This window comes from Rhagoletis pomonella, unplaced genomic scaffold, assembly GCF_013731165.1.
Source record: "Rhagoletis pomonella isolate Grant_MI unplaced genomic scaffold, Rhpom_1.0 Rhpom_scaffold_00002, whole genome shotgun sequence".
In the NCBI taxonomy this organism is placed as follows: domain Eukaryota; kingdom Metazoa; phylum Arthropoda; class Insecta; order Diptera; family Tephritidae; genus Rhagoletis; species Rhagoletis pomonella.
The window spans coordinates 26,742,165-26,742,760 of record NW_023458556.1 but is presented as its reverse complement, the minus strand read 5'-3'; the positions used below and the strand labels follow the sequence as shown (position 1 = coordinate 26,742,760).

Here is a 596-nt window from a genome sequence, read left to right as displayed (position 1 = left end):
TAAGAAATTATGAAGCCTTTGGCATATGCGAAGTCAGTACAGTGTTGGCAAACGAGTTGTGTATTTACCTCTTCATCGCCGCGTAATTGATTGTCCAAAGTAGAGATTTGATCGAAAAATGTCCAGCTTAAATTCTCAGCGCTGCTGGGTAGAATTTGTAGATTCACAGAATTTCGCTTATCCTGTTGATCCTGTTTGGCTAATTTTTGATGCACTTTCTGTTGATTTTTTCTGAGTGTATTATTACTAGCGGAACGTTGTAACGTTTCTTGTTGTTTTTGTTGTTGTTGTTGCTGTTGTGTCACGGAAGAGTCAAAATTAAAATCTAAAATATGCGAGGCAATGTCGATGGTATCATTCACCATGGCAGATATAGACAAACGCTTTTCGCAAAAATGGCTGATGCACTACAACTAAAACAAAAAGCAAACAAGGTATGGTTGATTTATTTACATAAATGGCCAAGGGTTTTTTTTTGTTATTAGTTACGTTTCATTTATCAATTGTATTGTGTTATATTAAATGGATTTTATTTGTGCGAATATATTTTTATATTCATTTCTATCATTTTTTTTTTTTTAGTTTGCCACACACTT

General features: G+C 33.6%; 1 protein-coding gene across 1 annotated transcript in view; it reads right to left on the bottom strand.

Annotated features, from left to right (window-relative positions):
* Nucleotides 1-385, bottom strand: part of LOC118733352 (homeobox protein 5) — a 90,631-nt gene extending 90,246 nt beyond the window's left edge. The window contains exon 1 of the mRNA XM_036462721.1: nucleotides 69-385. Coding sequence (XP_036318614.1) covers nucleotides 69-365 — 297 coding nt within the window. The 5' untranslated portion in view covers nucleotides 366-385. The remainder of the gene's footprint in view (nucleotides 1-68) is intronic.
* Nucleotides 386-596: the final 211 nt, after the last annotated feature.